At 38.3% G+C, this 20,152-nt stretch overlaps 2 protein-coding genes across 2 annotated transcripts; one reads left to right on the top strand and one right to left on the bottom strand.

Annotated features, from left to right (window-relative positions):
- The first annotated feature begins 2,465 nt into the window (after window positions 1-2,465).
- tcp1 (t-complex 1) lies at window positions 2,466-14,572 on the top strand. The gene is made up of 12 exons (XM_059527209.1): window positions 2,466-2,698; window positions 4,517-4,602; window positions 5,275-5,403; window positions 5,634-5,731; window positions 5,824-5,934; window positions 7,970-8,151; window positions 8,235-8,361; window positions 9,460-9,635; window positions 9,757-9,880; window positions 10,661-10,853; window positions 13,703-13,866; window positions 14,137-14,572. Exons 1-12 carry the CDS (start codon window positions 2,626-2,628, stop codon window positions 14,348-14,350), a joined length of 1,677 nt encoding a protein of 558 aa, XP_059383192.1. The 5' UTR covers window positions 2,466-2,625; the 3' UTR covers window positions 14,351-14,572.
- Window positions 14,573-14,622: 50 nt separating this feature from the next.
- On the bottom strand, window positions 14,623-19,430 carry LOC132117876 (inactive serine protease 35). Its single transcript, XM_059527210.1, has 2 exons — window positions 19,345-19,430; window positions 14,623-16,474 (listed from the first exon to the last, which is right to left on the bottom strand). The coding sequence occupies exon 2, from the start codon at window positions 16,462-16,464 to the stop codon at window positions 15,181-15,183; it is 1,284 nt and encodes a 427-aa protein (XP_059383193.1). The 5' UTR covers window positions 16,465-16,474; window positions 19,345-19,430; the 3' UTR covers window positions 14,623-15,180.
- Between the last annotated feature and the right edge of the window lie 722 nt (window positions 19,431-20,152).

Below are 20,152 nucleotides of genomic sequence, written 5' to 3'. Positions count from 1 at the left end.
TTATTTTATGAACAAATCGAAATTAGCACATATAAAATATATATTTGCTGAGATTTGATTTGGTAAAACAATATTGCGTCGTGATTACGTTATGATGTCATCGCGCAGTGACATCATTTAGCAACTTTTAGCAAAAAATCTACCTTACTTTATCAACTTCCCCTGAAAATTAGTTGGCAACATTGATTCAAGGTATTCACATCTTTCTTTCTGCAGTCGAAAATAAATTAAGATTTTTGAGGAAAAAGGATTTGCAGTTTCAATGCAGCTTCAAATGGCCCTTTCAAGGGCCGGATTTACCTCTTTTCGTCACATAGGTAAAACACATTTGCGGGCCCCCTCCCCTATTAATATTTATGACAGCGTTTCAGTGGCACGTAAAAAAAAAAATCTAATATTACGAGATTTAAGTCGTAATATTTCGAGAATAAAGTCGAAATTACAAGAATAAAGTAAAAATATTACGAGAATAACGTTTAAATACTCTTAGAATAAAATCGGAATATAGATCATCACAGTCGCGCCCACAGCCGGTGCCGGAAGTAAAAATTCAATACAATTTCTGCATTGACATTTGGGGTATAAGTCATAAAAACGTAACCATACATGGTAAACTTAAAACCAGCTATGGCTGTACTAAGCGATAGTATGCTCATATAAACGCCAAAGGTTCATGGGGCACTAACCTTGTTTTGAGCTAAATGCCTTTTATTTGCGATGTCTTGGATAAGTACTTCATTACCCACAATCCTGAACAATCCCACAATCCCACAGTGATGCATCTGATTGGTGGAACTCATCTGGTTAAACCCTGCGAAGGTCTGTGAAGACCAGGCGGGAAGGAAGTCGACCGGTAGTTGAAGTTGGCAGCGTGCCGCCATCTTGTAGCAGAACTTCACTTACGTTAGCATCCCATTGACTCCCATTCATTTTGGCGTCACTTTGACAGCGAATAACTTTACATCTGAGGCGTTTAAAGACTCCATTTGTCCATTATTTATTTCTAAAGATACATGACAATGTATAAAGAGCTCCATTACCTTCTATGTTACATTATGGCCCCGTAGAAACAGTTTTTGTAAAAATAGGCTAACGATTGCGTCATAACCACTCTCTGTCGCACAGTAGCGAAATTATCGTACAGACAGGAGGAGAAGCTCGCAGGCAATCGGGGAGACGTCAAGAGAGAAGCCCATAGATACAAGCCCTGGCGTTACATTTTAAAATACTATAATTAATCAGAATACTTACTCCTGCTCACTCACGCCAAAGAACTCCCCACTCAAGCTCGCCGTCTCTGCAAGATTAACGATGGCAGTTTGCACGCACAGCTACTAGAAGATTTACATCTGTCAGACAGGTTGCTGACGTCATCAAGCTTGGTTTGATTCTGCGCGTCAGAAACGAAAGTGCTAAAAATCACTAAAAATGGGCTTCACTTGTCTCAATTGAGTTCCCATGGGGTCGCTGTGTCCATTTCTTTTACTGTCTATGGGTACAAAGTAGGGGTGCTCCGATCACGATCGGCCTGTCGTTTATTTGAGCATATTCTCAGTTAACAACGGCTCTGTGTAGTAACAGCTGCTCTATGTGAAATCACGCACCTGAGGGAATTTACCACTGATTAGAGAACCGGCTTTACTGACGAGATGCGCATTAACTATCGGCCGATCGTGATCGGAGCATCCCTAGTACAAAGCACTGCACCATTGCTGACGTTATCGTTAACCGCTTTCACACACGCACATAATATATAAAATACACGATGATAAATATAAAAATAAATACACAATACCTGTATAAAACACTATTTATTTACACGATTAATACTGAAAGAACTGCTATTACTGCACATTCACTATATAAAATAAAATTCACTGGAGGAAAAAGTTTGCGCGGCTGTCATCAGATTTGGAAATCGCTCAAAAGGCTCGTTCGCGGTTGTGGCTTCAGTCGACTATAGTGAGGGGGGTGGTTTATGGGATGAGTAGTTCCTTTGCTCGAAATGAAAATATGTACACAGTCTTGTACCTTTGACTTTTTGGGATTTTCTCTTAATTTTTTCACTCGAAATGATATGCTTATGAGTTCAGCCGTAGCTGGTTATCCTCACACATGCTCTAAAACTCTTTAGATACGGATTTTTCCGAAAGTCAATGGGAGAAATGAATGGGAAATTTACCTCCGGCACCAAAGCTCTCTCGGGCTGTGGGCGGGACTGTGATGCTCTATTACGAGAATAAAGTCGAAATGTTTAGAAAAAGATTAAAGCTACAATATTTTGAGCGTATTACAGTTTAAATAACCGCCGCTACTCCGCCAGACCACTGGAGGTCGCTTAGTCCTAATAAACGCTTTAACTAAACCATCGAAAGAATTACCACATTAAAGCAGGGAACTGTAGTTCATACATCTCTAACAGTTTGTGAGTTAATCTGTGTGGCTTTAGAGCTCTTTATACGCATACATGTGCAGAGTCTAGTCTTTGGATCTGTTCAGTGGCTCGTGTGTGTCTGAGTTTGAAATAAAAGCTGCTGTTCTGGATCGATCTGGAACCTTCCACACGCGCCCCTCCCGCTACCCATAATCCACCGCGCGCTTCTTCATTCTTCTCTCTCATCCAACATGTCCATGACAGAGGGTCCGTTAACCGTGCTCGGCCAGAGGACGACCGGAGAGTCCGTGAGGACTCAGAACGGTGAGTCTTGATCCGCTCATATTTGCCCTCAATAAAACCCGGAGTCGCGGTGAACGGGCCGCACGCGACGTTGTTTATCCGGAAGAGCGCCCGGTGTCTCGAGCAGCACGTGCGGCTAACAGGAATCAGAGTATAATCCTTGATTTACATCAAAATACTTCTTCAGCTTTAAGCATTGTCTTCTTCAGCCGTTATCACATTGATTCCGTTGGTACAGTGGGCCATGAGCCGTTAACGGTAAATCAGTGTGTCGCATCTCTAATAACGTTACTGTTTGCAGGAGCAGTGACGTCACTGAGCGTGTGTTACTAATGAAGTCTGTCTAAAACCCTTGCTTTCACCACACAGTACATGCACTTGGAAGAAAGAGGTCTAATGTAAAGCACATGTACCGTTAGATGCCTATAACAGTGTTGGTAACTGAGGACTTCTGCTTCTGTGTGATTCACGCCACACCTGCTGCCTTATAAGGACCTGTTTCAAATCCTCAGATGGAGGGTAGTCGACTTGTTTTATTATAACGTACATTAAAGGTTACATTTATGCACATCATAAATCATTGTTCTCGCTAAAATATTTCTCATTACGTGAGATCTGCAGTAGGGACATGTTGGTATCAAATTTTCCTGTTGCGATTAATTGCTCATGCTTTTATCACGGTATACAGTATTATCATGGTATTGAAATGTAAAAAAATAAGTGGTCGTAATACAGTATAACAGGTTAAATTAACTTTTTTCTTATAACAAAAATAACAACATTTAAATACAATAAAGTATTGAAAGTTTTACACCGATTAAAGTGCAAAAGAGCTATAAAGATTAATAGGTATCACTTTACAATAAGGTCTCATTAGTTAACCATTGACATTCACAATGAGCAACAGCTACATTTGCTACAGAAGTTATTTATCTTTGTTTAAAAAAATTAATACAAGTCTTATTCATGTTAGCTCGTTAAATAAAACGGCTGCAACTTAAGATTTTAACATTTTATTAAATATTGGAATACCTAAGATTTACGAAGCCCCAATGTAAAGTGTGAACGAACAATAATCAAAACACTTTCAAACAATATCTATGGTATGTTTAATCCAGATTAAAATGGAAAAAAAAATAGCCTATTAAGTCAAAATACTTAAGTATTTGGCGCTGTGATGAACATCATAGCAAATACACAAATCTGAATGGCTATTTAAAATTTAGATACGTTTTAGACAGCAGGCTGCTTTATTTATGGGGTTTCCAGAATAAAGGTTGCATTTTCTACAGTTTAGCGCCATCTGCTGTCAGAGAGTGAATGTGCTTTCATTCAGCGCGTCTCTCACGTGTTCCTCATGTGCTTCTCATGCGTGCTTGTTTACATCAGAGCGTACATCTCTTTCAAGCAGCATACAGCGGTGTTGTGCATTTTGACCAGTTGATGGGAAAAGCATTCTTAAAATGGATTCAAAGTTCTGGATAATTTGTAATATATAATTATTCACGGTATTTAGAAGTTCCCATGATAACTATATTGTGTATATTCGATACCGTGATATATCGCATTACCAAATAACGGCACATGTCTAATCTGCAGTTTAGGTTAAAGATGAATTATTGTGCACCCATAGCACTCCTCACTGTCATTAAAACATAGCGTGCCACAGGATATTGTTTGTTAATAAAATTGTTGTTTGTAAAATTCAATTAATGAGAGTGCTGTATATGTGTAGCCTATATCGAAATCATATAAAATTGTTGTTCACTTCATTACTTTTCTCACTCCAGGAAAAATAGTTTGTACACGTAGTAATTAATTTTATTTGTTGCATTGCAGTCATGGCCGCTGCATCCATTGCTAACATCGTGAAGAGCTCTCTCGGTCCCGTCGGCCTGGACAAGATGTTGGTGGACGACATCGGTGTAAGTGCAGTCGTTTCTCCTCTGGTCAGAGTAACCCGTGATGTTCAGATCTTGTGAATTTAAAGGGATAGTTCACCCAAAAATGAGAATTCAGTCATTAATTTGATCACTTTCATGTTGTCCCAAACCTGCAGGACATCCGTTCATCTTCAAGACACAAATTAAGATATTTTTTGGTGAAATCCAAGAACTTTTGACCCTCCCATAGACGGCAAGGATCCTTACATGATCCAAGTCCAGAAACGTAGCAAGGACATCGGTTATATAATCCCTGTAAATCCATAATATTACGAAGCTATGAGAATACTTTTTGTACACAAAGAAAACAAAAATAAGGACTTCATTTAAAAGTTTATAGCACTATTTTAGAGCATCACAAATAAGTAAACAACGTAAGCAACTTGTGTACACAGATGTGCTGTTTACATTGTTTATGCTTTGATCTGAACGTAAACATCAAGAAATATCTTAATTTGTGTTCTGAAGATGAACGGAGGTCCTGCAGGTTTGGGACAACATGAAAGTGAGTAATTAATGACTGCATTTTTTTATTTTTTGGTGAACTATCCCTTTAATGTCTTATAGGGGACATTAGAATAGTTTCTAGATGGAAAATGCAGTGTGGATGTTCCTATCGGTTTTGTTTTCTCATGTTTAGGATCTGTGTTTCAGGATGTGACCATCACCAATGATGGAGCTACCATCCTGAAGCTGCTGGAGGTGGAGCACCCGGCCGCTAAGGTCCTCTGTGAGCTAGCAGAGCTGCAGGATAAGGAGGTTGGAGATGGCACAACATCAGTGGTGAGAAATTTGCTGCTTTGGATAATGTTTCTGTTAAGAAACATTTCCTGTCGTAGTGCCATCCATACTGTATCCGTATGTGTGGCTATGCTAACAGGACACAGAAACTGCCTGTCATAAACTACGGGACGTGCAGGTCTTTCTCTGCCGCTTCCACATCCTGACAGTACATTATACAGTGTTGATTAAATATGAGTTAATGTGAGAGCCACTCATCTGTGTGTGTGAAGGTGATCATCGCTGCTGAGCTGCTGAAGAGTGCAGATGAGCTCGTCCACCAGAAGATCCACCCCACCTCCATCATCAGTGGATACAGACTGGCCTGCAAGTAAGAGTCACTTCCTGTGCCAACAAGAAGTCTGGTGTGTTTAAGCATGATTGAAATCAAAATGAAATGGTCTAATTTGCTGTGGTTCACAGGGAGGCAGTCAGATACATCAATGAGAACCTGACCATCAGCACTGATGATTTGGGCAGAGAGTGCCTCATCAATGCTGCCAAGACCTCCATGTCCTCTAAGATTATTGGAGTGTATCCTCTGTGTGCTGCTGTTTCATGCTACTGTGCTTGTTTACAGTGTGTGTGTGTGTGTGTGTATATATATATATATATATATATATATATATATATATATATATATATATATATATATATATATATATATATATATATATATATATATATATTAGGTGCATCTAAAAAAAGTTAATATCATGGAAAAGATAATTATCTTTTGTAATTTAATTAAAGCAAACTTTCTTGTATTTTAGATTGCACAAAAACTTTTTCTCGTTTTAATTCTGATGGTTACGACTTAAAGCTTAGGAAAATTTAAAATTCAGTATCTCAAAAAATTTTAATATTGCATTGAGCTTGATTCGTTTGATTAATTTTGAGTATAAATACTGGGTTCCTCCTGGGCTAGTTCAGAACATGCTACCACAATTATGGGAAAGACTGCTGACTTGACAGATGTCCAGAAGACAATCATCAACACCCTCCACAAGGAGCGTAAGACACACAAGTTCATTGCTGAATGGGCTGGATGTTCACAGAGTGCTGTAGCAAAATATATTCATAGAAAGTTGACTTTAAGGAAAAAGTGCGGTAGGAAACGGTACACAAGCAACAGGGATGACCACAGCCTTGGGAAGATTGTCAGGAAAAGCTGATTCAAGAACTTGGAAGAGCTTCACAAGGAGTGGCCTGAAGCCGGAGTCAGTATTTCAAGAGTCTCCACACTCAGACATCTTCAGGAAAAGAGACAGATGTCACATTCATACAACCAAGCCACTCCTGAACCAGAGAATAACATCAGAAGCATTTCACCTGGGGTAAGGAGGAAAATAACTGGACTGTTGCTCCGTGGTCCACAGTCCTCTTCTCAGATAAAAGTAAATTTAACATTTCATTTGGAAATCAAGGTCTGGAGTCTGGAGGAAGACTGGAGAGGCACAGAAACCAAAGTCCAGTGTGAAGTTTCTGAAGTCAGAGATGATTTGGGAGCTGTGACGTCTGCTGGTGTTGGTTCATTGTGTTTTATCAAGTCCAGAGTCAATGCAGCCATCTACCAGGAGATTGTGGAGCACTTTATGCTTCAATCTACTGACAAGCTTTATGGAGATGCTGATTTCATTTTGCAGCAGGACTTTAGCACTTGTCCACAGTCAAAACCTCTTCCAAGTGGTCTGCTGAACATGATACTACTGTGCTTGATTGGCCAACCAACTCACCTGACCTGAACCTCACAGAGAAACATGGGGTATTGTGAAGAGGAAGATAAGTAACAGCTGACAAACAATACAGAGGATCTGAAGACTGCTATCAAAGTGACCTGGGCTTCAGTAACACCTCAGCAGTGAGACAGATTGATCATCTCCACGCTGCACTGAAACAGTCATTCATACAAAAGAGCCCCAACCAAGTATTGATGCATAATTACACCTGCTTTGGAGATCCTGAACATTTCTGTTTTGTAAATCTTTTTTTTTAATTGATCTCAGAGAAAATATTTACATTTGAGATACTAAACTGTAGGTATAACCATCAGAATTAAAACAAAAAAACTCTTACAATATTTCAGTGCTTGCAATGAATCTAGAATATAAGAAAGTTTGCTTTTTTTATTAAATTGCAAAAAATAAAGCACTTTTCCATGATATTCAAAATTTTTTAGATGCACCTGTGTTTGTGTGTGTGTACTATTATTAATACATATGTATACGCATTAATATATCCTCTTAATATTATTACCTATATAAACATTCTATGTAGAAATGTAAAATTGTATTCATTCCTTAAATGTGTGTGTTCAGCCTCTATACAAATTCTGCTTATTAGAGATTCTGCTTATTAAAAGTATTTTGTTGTGTTTATTTTCTTAATAATATTTTGCGTTTAACGATCTAAACCATGTCACAACATCCAATGTTTTATGATTGTATCATTCAGTAAGGCTGCATAACGAGTCTGTATTTAAGACTGTATTCAGAGTTTTAAACGGCATTAAGAGTTTCTCAGACCTTGACTAATCCATTGAAATGAAAGCTCCTTGACGTTCTGTCAGTGATTCAGATTTTTTTGCTAATATGGTGGTGGACGCTGCCCTGGCTGTGAAGTTTGTTGATGGTAAAGGTGTTGCTCGCTATCCCATCAACTCTGTGAATGTGCTGAAGGCTCACGGACGCAGCCAGAAGGAGAGTTTCCTCGTCAACGGATACGCACTGAACTGCACTGTCGGATCTCAAGGTCTGTTCACACACGTCACGCTTGTTTTTGGCATTGCACAGTGTATGTCAGGATGTGTGTTTGTAAATGTTTGTATCGTTTAGGAATGGTGAAGCGTGTGTCCAATGCCAAGATAGCCTGTCTGGACTTCAGCCTGCAGAAAACCAAGATGAAGATGGGTGTTCAGGTGATCATCAATGATCCAGAAAAACTGGACCAGATCAGACAGAGGTGAGGGCACATTGTTACACACACACACACACACAACGAAACTTCCCATTTACATTGCTGCCACACATCTGTGGTGTGTGTAGTTATACGCGTGGGATAAAGCATCGTCTGCCCAAAGCCTCTCTTACACACAGATACACACGTCTGTGTTTTACTTTTGGGCTGTACAACATGCATCTATACCACTGTAGTTTTGGACTCAAAAGGATTTTTATTTTTTTTATTCAGGATTTTTTTTTAAATTAAGTTACATTAAAGACATTTATTATGTTACAAAATATTTATATTCAACAAAAAAGTACATAAAAGAAGCAGCACAACTTTTTTCAGCATTGGTAATGATCAGAAATGTATCTTGAGTTAGTAAATCAGCATATTATGATTTTTGAAGGATCATATGACACTGAAGACCGCAGTAATGATGCTGAGAACTGAAAAAAGTTATTTTATATTGTTTAGTGCTTTTTGCTTTCTTTTTTTGACTTATTGAAGCAAAAAAAAAAATTAAGTATATTACTAACCCAAATTGAAAAGGAAATTAAAAATAAAAACTATGGATGCATTGAAAATTACTACTGAAACTCATTTTAATTAAAAGAAAATATAACAACCATGTTTTTGTTGTTGTTGTTTTTTTTCACTGCTTTGATATATCAGACTAAGTATTAATGCTATAAATGCATAATGATTATTTGACTCTGTATGTGGGTTTTAGTAATTTGAGCACACTTATTTTAGACCCTAGTAACCTCTGTATTTAGCACCTGAGGTGAACCGTTACACGTGAGCTTCATATACAAGCGGTTCCAATTAGTGCATAACTAATTTTGCCTCCTGACATTGAGATTTATTATTTTCAGGAGGGATTTTTTTTTTTAGGGTTGTTTTTCCAACTAACACTTTATTAAGCATATTTACCTACTTAAAAAAAAAAAGTAATTACCTTTTATTAGCTTTTTTTTTTCAGTTTGTATGCACACAAGTGTCCTCTCTCAATTTTTATTGTTTGCATTATTAGTGCTATTGATGTCTCAAGCTGGGACTAATTAGTCGATCATTTTCATCAGTTTCGCCGACCTTTCTGGATTTGTTTCTCAGGGAGTCAGACATCACGAAGGAGCGCATTCAGAAGATCCTGGCGTCGGGAGCGAATGTGATTCTGACCACCGGAGGCATTGATGACATGTGTCTGAAATACTTTGTAGATGTCGGAGCCATGGCTGTGAGGAGGGTGCTCAAGAGGGACCTCAAACGCATCGCCAAAGCTACTGGGGGTCAGATGACTGCACATGCTTTAGTCTACACCTAGATCTAGGCCTTCTGTTCTTGAAATACAGAGCTCATTTATTCTCGGTCTTAGCTTTGATGAACAATGTTTTGGTTTTTCCCCTACAGCCACAATGTGCTCGTCCCTGTCTAACCTGGAGGGAGAGGAGACGTTTGAGGTGACCATGCTGGGTCAGGCTGAGGAGGTGGTGCAGGACCGAGTGTGTGACGACGAGCTCATCCTCATCAAGAAGTGAGAGCATCGTCCTTTTCCTTCAACACAACCTGTACGATTGAAGTGATGCCTCGGCCTGTACAGTGAAACTGGCTCATGAAATCAGTTCTGGTTCCTTTAAATCCTCGTCCTTTGATAGCTTGGTAACTCTGACAGCTCCAGAGCTCATACAGACCCACAATCCTGCGTTTCTCTGAATAATCTGTCTCGGTGTTAAAGAGGAGACATTAAACACATTATCTACTGGGTTTTCTGGAAAATAAGTTGCACATGGTCGAAATTGCATTGATGAGAGAGAAAAAAGTTTTTAAAGTGTTTTATTACATTCAGATCTGTAAAATAACATTAAATAAAACCAAATGTTTCCAACATTATAAATATTAGAATTGTTTTAATTGCCCTTGCTCCACAAGAATCCTTTAAATGTATTTGTATACAGAAGAAAAAAAGAATGAGAAACAAATTAATATCAACACTTAAGACATCAAGCCTAAACACGCTTAAAGTGAAACTCTATCACCGGTGCGTTGGGAAATGTGCTTTAACACACTTGATTACCTTGCCTAAGAAGTACAAACAGTGTTAAAATCACGAGGAGAGAGAAAACATTTCTGTATGATTTGAACCGATTTCATCTGATTTGCCAATAACTGATAAAAATGACTTGCATTCGGAAAAATAATACTGCTGTTAACTGCATGGGACCCTGAGCAGTGTTTTCCTTTGGAAAAGGAAACATTTTAGTTTTAGTGGGGGGCTTTGGTTTGTTTGTTTTTAATGCTGTTTTCTGTCTCTCAGCACAAAGGCACGCACGTGTGCCTCTCTCGTCTTGCGTGGGGCGAATGACTTCATGTGTGATGAAATGGAGCGCTCTCTGCATGATGCCCTGTGTGTGGTGAAGAGGGTGCTGGAGTCCAAATCTGTGGTACCAGGAGGTGGCGCTGTCGAGGCTGCACTGTCCATTTATCTGGAGAACTACGCCACTAGCATGGTGAGGACCCAAGCCTTCACAGCTGCCTGCTGGGATCTTTATTTTCTTGATGTTTCTATTTTTAGGTGAAATGTTACATCGTAATAAACTGACAGTTAAATAATAGCTGATGTATAAATGCACAATCTAGGCTTTTATTTTTAAGACCAGTTATATATATTTATTAGGGGTGTAACGGTACGTGTATTCGTACCAGACCGTTTCGGTACAGGGCTTTCGGTACGGTGCACGTGTGTACCGAATGACCGAATGCAATATTTTGTGTGTGGAACATAGGTACATTTTCGTGTTTCCAAATGAACATATTAAGTGGCGGAAGTCTCCGCGTTCATCGCAAATCCCGCCCTGCAGCTGATTCTAAGGCCGGCGACACACTGGATGCGTGGCGTGAGCGTCTCAGCTGCGTGGCCTGTCCGTTTTTAATTCGGCTCCCATGTTAACAGGTTAGAGCGTGCAGACTGCCTGCGTGAGCCGCGCGGAAAACGCGTGCATGCTAGAAATAGAACCGACGCCTATTTTTCACGCAACACGCGCGCGTTAGAAGCGTTTCCAGGCAAAATAGAATAGGAAAATATGTTTGTCATTTTGTACACAAATACATATTAATTCATGACACTTTGATATTTGAAAGTCTATAGGTTGACATATATTCAGATATAAATGTAATTTAAAAAAAATAATTATTGATTTTCAAATATTGCACCTGTCAAACATAGTCTATTTTGCCGTCAATACTGTTGACGGTGTCCTTTATCAGTAGGCTTTATATTTATGTTCAACATGAAGTATAGATATTGTTGTCATGAAGACAAGAGCCTGGTCTGACGGCGGTCTCCCTGTCACCTAAAGCAGCAGGCACGGCACGGTTCTGGTGAAGCAGGCCTACAAGCTGGGATTGGTAATGCTGCACTGTAATCATAGTTATTTATTTATATTTTTCATTATATTTTATTATATGATATTGGTTTGAGACAGAGTATTTTATTTAGTGGAGAACTTTGCAGCAGTATTTTATTTCTTATTCTATTTTTATTTTATATATATTTTATTAAAAAGTATTAAAAAAAAAAAAGTGTATAGTAATAAACAACCTGCAGTTTAATGTTTGCATTCCTTTCCCTTACTGTACCGAAAATGAACCGAACCGTTACTTTAAAACCGAGGTACGTACCGAACCGTGATTTTTTTCGTACCGTTACACCCCTAATAAATATATATATATATATATATATATATATACATATACACAGACCAAAAGTTTGGAAACATTACTATTTTTAATGTTTTTGAAAGAAGTTTCTTCTGCTCATCAAGCCTGCATTTATTTGATCAAAAATAGAGAAAAAAAAATGAAATATTGTGATATATTATTTCAATTTAAATTGTTTTTAAATTTATTATACTTTAAATTATCATTTATTTCTGTGATGCAAAGCTGAATTTTTAGGATCATTATCACATGATCCTTTAGAAATCATTCTAATATGATGATTCATTATCAAAGTTGGAAACAGTTCTGCTGCTTAATATTTTTTCAGAACATGTGATACTTTTTTAGGATACTTTGATGAATAAAAAAAAAAGAAAAAAAAAGAAGCTATGTTTTTAAAATATAAATATTTTGTAATAACAATATACACTACTGGTCAGTAATTTGGGGTCAGTAATTTTTTTTCTTTCTTTCTTTTAAATAAAATCAATACTTTTATTCAGCAAGGATGTGTTAAATTGATAGTGATAGTAAAGAAAATATATTATTAGAAATGTTTTTTTTTTTATTTTGAATAAATGCAGTTGTTTTTAACCTTTTCTTCATCAAATATATTAGACAGCAGAACTGTTTCCAACACTCATAATAAATCAGAATATTAGAATGATTTCTAAATGATCATGTGATAGACCGGATGTCACATGTGACACTGAAGGCTGGAGTAATGATGCTGAAAATTCAGCTTTGCATCACAGGAATAAATTATTTTTTTTAAGTATATTCAAATAGAAAACTATTATTTTAAGTTGTAATAATATTTCACAATATTACTGTTTTTTCTGTATTTTTGATCAAATAAATGCAGTCTTGATGAGGCAGAAGAAACTTTTCAAAAACATAAAATAGTTATGTTTCCAAACTTTTGGTCTGTACTGTGTGTGTGTGTATATATATATATATTACTGTATTGTGTGTGATTGGAAGCATGCACACTCCCATTATAATTGCTGCTGTGCCTGTGTGATGGCGTGTGCAGTTATACGCGTGGGAGAGAGTGAGAGTCCTGAGTGGGCAAGGGAAAGATGAACAGCTCTGCTGACAGCTGCTTCCATCCTGCTCAGAACAAACATGCCTCATTATCACTGAGACACATTAAACCTCACTACGGTTACAGACAGCTCAGAACACCGTTCATGATCATAGGTTTGTAGTGATTTACCTCAGCTTTCCACTTCTGAGGTCCATGACAATCTGGCTTCTCTCCTGAGGACACAAGAGGGCGCATCGAGCAAAATAGTACTAATGCTTGTTTTTCAAAGCAATATATAATAAATTAATTTGCTTTAACAGTTATAAACAAAACAGTAGGGCTGCTAATATTTACAAAATATTTACAATTAAAAAGAAATTGACAGCCCTATAGAGCAACACATTTAATGTTATATTTTACAAAGTTGTGTGTTTTAAATCTGCTTCGTTTGGTTCTTAGCCCTTACTGAATTACATACTGAGGAAATGAATGGGGAGTAAATGGAAAAATGTTGTGGGCACTGATCAAATCTTTAACATACAGCAGTTGTGCTTTTTAATAATTAGTGTGTATGAATGAACTATTGAATCTGTTGTGTGTTTGACCTAGGGTTCCCGTGAGCAGCTGGCTATTGCTGAATTTGCTCGCTCTCTGCTCGTCATTCCTAAAACTCTGGCAGTCAACGCCGCACAAGACTCCACCGACCTGGTGGCCAAACTCAGAGCCTTCCACAATGAGGCTCAGGTCAACCCTGAACGCAAGAACCTCAAATGGTTAGTGTTGCTCTCTTCTCATCACACACTCTTCAGCTCTTAGAAATATGACTGCACTGTCAGACAGCAAACATACAATCAGGAGTAAAAACTCTGCAGTTAAGAAGTAAGCTTGTGGTTTACTTCCCTAAAATGTCTTTAGAATTTATTTGGTAGATGAATGGGATTTGTGCAGACAGTCTGGAAGCGATGTGGGTTATTCTGGATTAAGCTGAGAGCCAATGCAGTTTGGATTCCTCTGTTTAAACCTGTTTTGATGTGTGCTGTTAGGATTGGGTTGGACCTGGTCAATGGCAAGCCAAGAGACAACAAGCAGGCGGGAGTGTATGAACCCACGATGGTTAAAACCAAGAGTCTGAAGTTCGCCACAGAGGCAGCCATCACCATCCTTCGAATCGATGATCTCATCAAGCTCTTCCCTGACCAGAAAGAGGGCGGGCCCTCCTACCAGGATGCTGTCCAATCAGGATCTCTGGAGGGATAAAGTCCAGCTGCATCAAATCTTCAATTGGCTGGTTCTAGTGTCACTCCGCTCAGATTTTGTATTTATATTTGGATCCATCTGATGAGCTGTTAGTGTAGAATGTGCACTTTGATTGCGTTACTTATTTTTTGCTATTAGCATGGCTGTTGGTCATGTGTAATGTAACAAATGTTCCTTGTTCTGTCATTTCAAAAATAATAAACCAGAATGGCATAAAAAGGAGTCTTGTTTCTGGTGTTTTGAGAAAGGGAAAAAGTGTGTTTGTGTATACCTTTTGTATTTTTATATTTTAACTAGGTTGACTTTACTAGGCAAATGCATTCAATATTAAATAAATACAAATACTGTTGGACCAAGCAATCACCTTTGAATGTCTAAGCTACTACATAGTGATTTATACTATGCACCATATTCTTATTGCTAGCAAATAATCCTCCCATTTCTTTTCAGAGGTAGTATGAATCACCATGTACTTTTCTTGTATGGAATATGGGCTCTTCATGCAGCTGGTGATGTTTTTCATATTTGGGTGAACTCCTCAAGAACTTAAACAAAATACTGAATGTCAGATTGTTTCGTTTCCAGTAGTTAACTACTTAGCCTCAGCTGGTGACATTGGCTTTTTAACACAAACATGGCCTGAGCATGACATTACAAAGGCTACAGTCTCATATTTTGGCAATGAAAACAAAAATAAATATACAGCATCCAAATTCATCTTGTTAAAATGGCGTTTCCTGTACAGATGCTGTGGATTTTCAGTTGGGTAACAAACATGAGCAGTTTGCATCTAGACTGTCCCAGCAGTCTTCATGACTTGTCAGCCTTTTTTAGGCCGCCTTACACTGACTGGCATCTCCATGGATCCAATGGCATATCTGGGCGTACTTGGTGGGTGTTATTCTGACCGCCACATTATAGTCCTTCTGTATCCCATCGACATCCACCCACTGGTGTCCAGAGAACACGCCAATTACCTTCCTCTTCCACTTCCCTTTTCCTCCCTGATCTCGTAGCCTCACGTACACCCCGGCTCCGCTCGACCCCTTCTGTGCATCACAGTACTGGTACATGAGGTCCTTGGACTCCTCTAAGACCGAACAGAAGCGGTACACCACTTTCCCAGATTGGTCATTGTCGAAACCAGAGAAGTGGATTCTTCCAGCTGGGATGTCCTTGACTACAGGAACTATGCCTAACTCCATGAACTTCATCTTATGGGGTCGTTTCAGCTCCAGAAGGGCGTAGTCATAGTCAGCCGAGATCTCCCTGCCTGCTCTCCTCATCCAGCCCGCTGGCACTTGTGTTCGTTTGACGCGTGTCCACCTGATCACAGGTTGTCTGGACTGATCCGAATCTGTCTCACGTCTAACACGGTTCTTCCTTTTCCTTCCGTGTTGTCTATGAAGTAGTTCTTCAGTGGCTACATCTTCTTTATTTCCCACTTGGCTTTCTCTCCTCTCTTCTCCTCTCCTCCTTCCTCGTTGGCGTCCTCCCCTGCGTTTGGAGCGAAGCTTCATGACACCCACTCGCAGCCTCTTGGTCCCTTTCAGATAGACCTGGCCATCATGGACACAGTGGGCAGAAGTCAATACGTGTTTTGGAGAAACTAAAATGCCTGAGCAGCCCGTAGAGAGCCTGACTGAGGCAGAAAAGGGGTAATTGGTGATGAAGTGTTTATCTGTGATCACGAAGCGGCCGTCCATGCCGTATACCTGCCGTTTTCTGCGTTTAAGGTGTCCTGCATTGCAGACGACAGAAGAGGATGCGTTTTGTAGCTCGGAGACCTCTTCCAGTTGTATTTTGGTGAAGGTGCGTGTTCCGTTCTCGTAGACGGTTTCATAAGACAGTAGTCGTTCCAGCTCCGCAGGCCTATCTTCTGGCAGCTTTCTTTGGCACTCGATCCCACACATCACTCCTGGCTCACTGAAGTTTTCTGCAGTGAATTCTGGGCTTTGGAGCCTCACTGTGCTTTGGTCCAGGATCACTGGGATCTTTATTGGTGTCAAAAGGCAGTCATCTTCATTGTTTGCGATAGAAGCACTACTATAGACCAAAGATACAACCACAGCCAATGCGGTCAGACTGAACAAGAATGATGGAGGACCTGTCATCCTGATCTACCTGAAGGTAAAGGGACAAGAGTTCAGGGGTGAGGCTTAAAGATAGTTTCAGTGTTTCATAACACCAAGTAAATGGTCATAGAACAGACTGGACTTCTATACTCTCTTCACTTCTGGTGGTAATATTGTAGGGCTAAAAATGTTGGTGCGGCTAATGAAAATTACAAACAGGAGCCCAAAAAAGACAACAGATGTCTGCTTACTGAAGAGGGATTCCTGATTACTCTCATCACAGGAATGGCAATGCTGACAGTTGTATTTTGGGAAGAGTAAAATTTACATATGTGGCTTATATAATATATATATGTGGGCCGGCCCGCCCGGTACACAAATATATATATATATATATATATATATATATTTTTTTTTTTTTTTTTTTTTATTGACGAAAATCATAATATTACTATATTATTTTTCTACGCAAATGGATGAGTGAGTCGATCGCGCAGCCAACAAGCGCGTTTTCGTCTAATTTAGAGAGAGACAGATTCATCTGGTACAGCGAATTTCTCTGAGCAGCAGGCCACTGTATACGTTCACTTAAAACATAACCGAATGTGTTTACGAGAATACTTGCAGAGACAATTATTTTGAAATAATTGTGTGTGTATTTGTTCATTCAGAAGTTAGGATACCCAAAAGATGAATTAATTCTTTGTACGCGCATTGTCTGAAATGCTGCTCACAGCGCGTGCTTTGAACGAGTGCGCGCAAGCTTCGAACGCGCGCAAATTGTTTAAAAAAGTTGAATCAGCAAGATTTAGAAACAAGTGAAAACGATCAACTACGATACATTTCACCCCTCCAAGCGAGTGAACAACGCGAATTTTAAATCACTATTCACGATAGCCCGTCGGGAAGAGCAGTGATACATTTTGGAGCCCGAATGCAAAACACAATAGCCCCTGGACGTCGGGCTAGCGATTTTGCGAGCCCTGCACCTCAGATCTATCCAGTTTGTGAACCACTGGTTTCCACAATGTTTTCGTTAAACAAAATAAATGATTATTTTAAAAGATTTACTCAAGAGAATAATCTGTTCACGAATCGGATCATGAACTTATATTACCACATATTCATGCATCTGTTAATTGCAGTGTTGGGAAGGTTACTTTGGAAATGTAATAGGTTACAGATTACAAGTTACCCTATTTAAAATGTAATAGTAGTGTAACTTTTTCAATTACTTTATTAAAGTAATGTAACTAATTACTTTTGATTACTTTTTGATTACTTTTCAAAATCTCCAATAAATGTTTATTTGCAACTGTTAATCATCTTCAAACATTTACACCATTCAGGTTTAACTTTACAGCAGTGCTCAATACTGTCAGACTTTTACAATCCTTCATCACTTGAATTAAGATGATCAAATTTGAACACATGTCTGCTTCATTAATTTCCACATGGGGCGGACTGGGATAAAATTTCAGACCGGGAAATCTCAAACTCATACAAACAAATTCATGGACAACACTATTTTTTGTATGGACCTGATATAAAAAAAGATTTAAATCTTTAGTTTGGGGACATGCAAAATAATTAAAAGTTCTCTCCTGAACTTCACCTTCACTTCATTTCTTTTTTCTTTTCAGTCTCTTTATTTTGCCCTGTTATCCATCTACCTCATGACTTTAACACTCAAGATTTAACAAAACTATACTTTCTAAATTGCCTACATGTCAAATTGAGTGCATCACTACAATATAAAATCCTAATACTGAACATGAGTCATGTTTTTCCCTCACAAAAATTAACTGCTTTTATTACGTAAAAGTACAGTAACCATGTTTTTTTTAATTATTATTATTGCAAATGGATTACCATTTGTATTTATTTTTAAATAAATAAATATGTACATTTGTGGCATGGTTTAACAACAGTAACCTTTGTCTCTGAATTTATAGCAAATATTAAAACTTTGCATATGCTTTGATTCAAGTGTACTTTTGATATATTTGTCCAAAATGTGGCATATTCCGTCCGTGTTAGGCAATAGCAATCCCGTTTTTATGACTGGATTCTACTAACCAGACTATGTTTCTGCATCGCGGAAATTATAGGGCCGTACGTCTCAGAATAGTCAGTGCAATTTGGGAAAGAAATCAATTACACCTGTATGTGGATGTGTGTAAATATTCAAATGTAATCCCCACTGTAATCTTTAAAATTTTCAGAAGTAACTGTAATTTAATTACTCATTTTTTCTTAGTAACTGTAACTGATTACAGTTATTTTTATTTTGTAATTAAATTACGTAATTAAGTTACATGTAACTAGTTACTCCCCAACACTGGTTAATTGAATGCAAAGTGTGAGTTCTAGGAGAATGTTTGTCTCGTGATGAACATGTATCGCTCACTAGGAGTCGCTAAATGAACAGCTGCAGCACGCAGGTTTTCAATGGAGGATCAGTTGCCCTATTGGTTAAAATCCCCAAACAGTATACTTAAATATCAAATAAATAAATTACATCAAAACAGGGGCGTTTGCGTTTTGATGTGGTGGGCTGCTGTGGGCCAGAAAGTCCAGGGCCACTTTTTGGTCCCAGTCCGCCCCTGGGTCAAGTCTTACCATTGCTGCATTAAATAGGAACAATGCAATAAATGATAACAGTAAAGTATTTCGATTAGGCTGGTGTTAAAGAGTGGGCTATTAAAGCAGTAACGCAGAAAGAAAAGTTTTAAAAATATATAAAATAAAATACTACTGTTGCTTTGCCGTTAATACATTTATAAATAATGCAGTGACAACATCGTGAAAAGATAAGGATTACTTCTGTATTGAACTGTCTCCGCCTAATTGGCAAGTTATTACGTCTGTTTCTAATTTACATTCAGCATTTTAATAAACGTTATTATAGGAACTCACCGTCGAAGCTCTTGAACCCGAGACAGATGCGCTCCAGCGGACTCCTCTGTTGTCCCAGCAGCACCTGCGCGCGCAGTGTTTAACACACACACCGTGGATCGGTGAAGGTGCGGGGAGCGGTTACGCTCAGAGAGGCGGGTCCACTGAGGGAGGATGCACACCCACGCCGTTTAAACGAGGCTCCGGGCAGTTCATCTAATTATACATGGCATGGGTTAAAGCGGTTACATCCAGAGCTGAGATAGTATTACCAGAGTAAGTTTATTTATTTGAAATAGGCTACATATCACTGGAACAGTTCATGTTAGTTCGTTTTTTTTAGGGCTTTATTGTCACCCTGACAATGTTAGTAGTTATTTTTGCATCTGGCTATGTCTGAAATATGGACACTTGTGAATTAAAGGACATACTTTTTACAGTCTCACCATACTGTTAATTACATGTCTCGATGCATCTAGCATATTTATTTATTTATTTATTTCTGAAATGAATGAGCATTTCCAGCACATCGCAAATTGTGTATGTATTTATTTATTTATTTATTCATTTATTTTGGTTGAAAGCTGAGAAAGATATGGCATTCTAAAGATTTTAAGACAATTTACCTCAGACAACTGAGGTAACAATTAATTTTACTTTATTTTAAGACAATTATATCTGAGATAACTATTAATTGTTCCTTGTTTTCCAAAATTACAAATAAATTGAAAATGAAACTCTGAAAAGTGAAATTTACGTTTACAAGTAGATACAGTAACTACGTAGCCTACATTTTTTGCTGTGAACACAATTGAAGAGCAATCATTAG

The sequence above is a fragment of the Carassius carassius genome, chromosome 37 (genome assembly GCF_963082965.1).
Source record: "Carassius carassius chromosome 37, fCarCar2.1, whole genome shotgun sequence".
Classification (NCBI taxonomy): Eukaryota; Metazoa; Chordata; class Actinopteri; order Cypriniformes; family Cyprinidae; genus Carassius; species Carassius carassius.
The sequence above is the reverse complement of the archived record's forward strand: the minus strand, read 5'-3'. Positions and strand labels throughout refer to the sequence as shown.

Coding starts and splice junctions, on each gene's coding strand:
- LOC132117876 (XM_059527210.1), bottom strand. CDS start 16,464: ATGACAGGTCCTCCATCATTCTTGTTCAGTCTGACCGCATTGGCTGTG.
- tcp1 (XM_059527209.1), top strand. CDS start 2,626: ATGTCCATGACAGAGGGTCCGTTAACCGTGCTCGGCCAGAGGACGACC. Junction 8,362..9,459: donor CTGGACCAGATCAGACAGAG/GTGAGGGCACAT, acceptor TTTGTTTCTCAG/GGAGTCAGACATCACGAAGG. Junction 13,867..14,136: donor GAACGCAAGAACCTCAAATG/GTTAGTGTTGCT, acceptor GTGTGCTGTTAG/GATTGGGTTGGACCTGGTCA.